Raw genomic sequence first — 3,064 nt, forward strand, 5'->3', positions numbered from 1 at the left:
AAGAGAATAGTAATTACTTGTCTCTCTCTCTCTCTCTCTCTCTCTCTCTCTACATACCTGGCTTTCTTTTTCCCTCTTTTATTTGTTTTTGTTTTATATACTTTAACATAGGATCACCTTCCCTCTCTTGTTCTCTTAATTCTTTATCTAGGTCTGCATCATCTGCGTATCTCGCCAAAGGTTTATGCATCTCGTACAAGTCATTTTTTAATTTTTCCTCGCGATCCTCCACTTGTTTCAAGCTAGAATAAGACATGGACATTTATTAGCGAGAGAATCAAAGAATTTATCAGAAAAACAAGAACAAAATAAAGATGAAAGAAAAATAGCTTACCCTTTACCCCATTTGGCGTACTTCTCATTTATTTCTCGTTGTTTCATTTCTTGTTCTTGTTTTTTTGCTGCTTCTGCTTCTAAATTGCGCTTTCTTCCCGTTTTGTCACGTACAATCGTAGCTTGTCCTTCTCCAGTGATCTCTTTACTTAACTGAAACAATTTAACTAACTTATATCTGTAGCTTCCATGAATAAATAAATACTTTTATAAATATAATTTCGAACTAAAGAATATTACCTTGCTAAAATGCTCGGCCTCTTGTCGTTTATGAGCTTCCGTTTCTTCTCGCAATGCTGTTGCAGCTTGAAATCCTGCTGTTTTTCCATCTAATGTCTTTGTTGCTCGACCGTGATGATCTCTGGAATAATTTCTCGCGTATCCACGTTCAGAAACGTTTGTTTCCTCATCCCAACGCGTCTTTTTTCTTTTCTCCCGTGTATCCGAATACGATCGAGATTTATGATCTCTATCTTCATATTTCTTTTCTTGTTTATCCCTGTTCGATCTGTCCAAAGAGATTATTATATGTATTTATCATTTTGTTAATTCATATGCAACAGAATTTAAAGAATGAGAAGTAATAAGATTCCCTAAAATTGAAAACATTAATAATAAAAATTCAGTATTTGTGAAAGAAATTTCTTAATCTCAAAATATTATAAAAGTTTATTAAAAAACGAATATTAATTATATATTCTTCTCTAAGACTAAAAATCGATTATATGCAACAACAGAATATTGATTATAATCTTCATCAATAAACGAACGTTAATATTACCTCGAAACATCCTGTCTACCGTATTTGGATAAATTTTTTTATCGTAATAATCATGCCCTCTATTGTCTCTATGCGAAATGGAACGTGGCGAATTATCCCTCCGAGATCGATGATCATTTCGCCGAGATATACTTGAATCCGAATCTTTGTCCTTCGTTTTCTTTCTGCTTTCATATAAATCTGTATCTAGATTCTGTTTGCGATTTTTTCTAGGTGGACTAAAATCCGAATCACTATCTTTGTTACCTGAACTTCGATAGCTTCGTCTAGATGTACTGTAAGTCGAAGTCCGATGTTTTGTATTTCTAGGTGGACTTAAATCTGAGTCATAATTTTTAAGTTTCCTAGGTGGACTCAAATCAGAATCATTATTTCTGGATTGTCGAGATGGACTTAAATCTGAGTCATAATTTTTAGATTGCCTAGGTGGACTTAAATCTGAATCATCATTTTTAGATCGTCTATATGAGTTTGAGTCGATATGTTTATGTTTAGAATGCTTCAGTCTAAGTGGACTCAGATCAGAACTATCCTTTGATCGTCCATTTGGACTCAAATCTGCACATTTATTTTTAGAATGTTTAGATCTAGGTGAACTCAAGTCTGAACTATCACCTTTAGATTGTCCATGAGGACTTAAATCCACATGTTTATTTTTAGACTTAACTCTAGACTTAACTCTAGGTGGACTCAAATCGAAGTTGTCATTAGCCTGCTTAGTATTTGTTTCATTAAGATTTCTTTTATCTTTATCGACAATATGATTAATAATAGTTAAATCACCTTCATCATTCTCAGTTATAATTTTCCACCTTCGTTTATCTGTGAAATCAACTGGTCCACGTTCGTCAACTATACCAGCGATTTGAGGAGCATCTTCTCCTTCTAAAAGGATATCGAATTCACCTTCTTCAATAGGTCTCATATTCTTCAAATCTATATCATCATCTATAATTTTTACTCTGCAAAAATATTTCCATCCGATTCACGTTCAGGTCAAAGATTTCCCTTGCAAAAACTAGTTTATAAGGGCCAAGAAAGCTTTTTAATTATATGATGAAATTAAATGCCCAAATATATTAATCGCCTTGTGAAAATATCTCAACAAAAATATGATAGAAATATGTTCTGAGTAATTAAATTTTTAGCATTATTTTTAAAATAATGTAATTTTATTTAGAAAATAATATTCAGTAATTTTACGTGAAAAATGATTGACTATATCAATAATAGAACGTATTAATATTATGTTTATGCAGCCTCCGTTTACATTGCATTCTAGAATATCACACACAGCTGACAACATAACCTAACTTCGATGCGAAATACCGTTGTTAAATTAAAATACTTATAAATTTATTCTTACGTTTTCATTCCTGTTTTATATTTCTTCTTCTTTTTCTTCTTTTTTATGTTACCATCGTCTAAGGATGTATACTTTTTCAAGTATTCCTTCTGACTAATTCCTTTATTTTCCATCACAAGTTTCTAAATTATAAAGAAAACACGCGATACGATAAATCATTAAATCTCAATTCACGGCGAGATAAACTTAGTTACTTTTTAAATAATAAATTTATAACAATAAAGTATAAACACACCACTGCAAGTACTACACTGTTGACACTTCTAAAGATAAAAGGAATCAAACATCAAAGAAAAATCGATAATTCGCAACTAGCTTCTCAACCAGCTTCGATATGCAGCACTACGTTGCCTAATGTAGATAATTTCAAGTTGTTTCTATTTCAGAGATAAATCAAATCTGAGGATTGCCAGAACTGTTTAGCTTTGTCAAAGTTGAATATATACATGTGCGTTTAAGATTACAATTTTAAAATAATCAATATAAAATATTTCATAAATGAGAGAGAGAGAGAGAGAGAGAGAGAGAGAAAATTCGATTTTTCTATTTTTTTTAAATACTTCTATTATAATTATAAATACAAA

At 31.3% G+C, this 3,064-nt stretch overlaps 1 protein-coding gene across 1 annotated transcript in view; it reads right to left on the reverse strand.

Moving 5' to 3' along the window:
• The window catches only part of LOC105620965 (BUD13 homolog), a 2,878-nt gene extending 285 nt beyond the window's left edge, over positions 1-2,593 (reverse strand). Inside the window, 6 exon segments of the mRNA XM_012202440.1 lie at positions 58-242; positions 335-486; positions 574-841; positions 1,115-1,154; positions 1,157-2,076; positions 2,481-2,593. Coding sequence (XP_012057830.1) covers positions 58-242; positions 335-486; positions 574-841; positions 1,115-1,154; positions 1,157-2,076; positions 2,481-2,593 — 1,678 coding nt within the window.
• Positions 2,594-3,064: the final 471 nt, after the last annotated feature.

The sequence above is a fragment of the Atta cephalotes genome (assembly GCF_000143395.1).
Source record: "Atta cephalotes unplaced genomic scaffold scaffold00031, whole genome shotgun sequence".
NCBI lineage: Eukaryota > Metazoa > Arthropoda > Insecta > Hymenoptera > Formicidae > Atta > Atta cephalotes.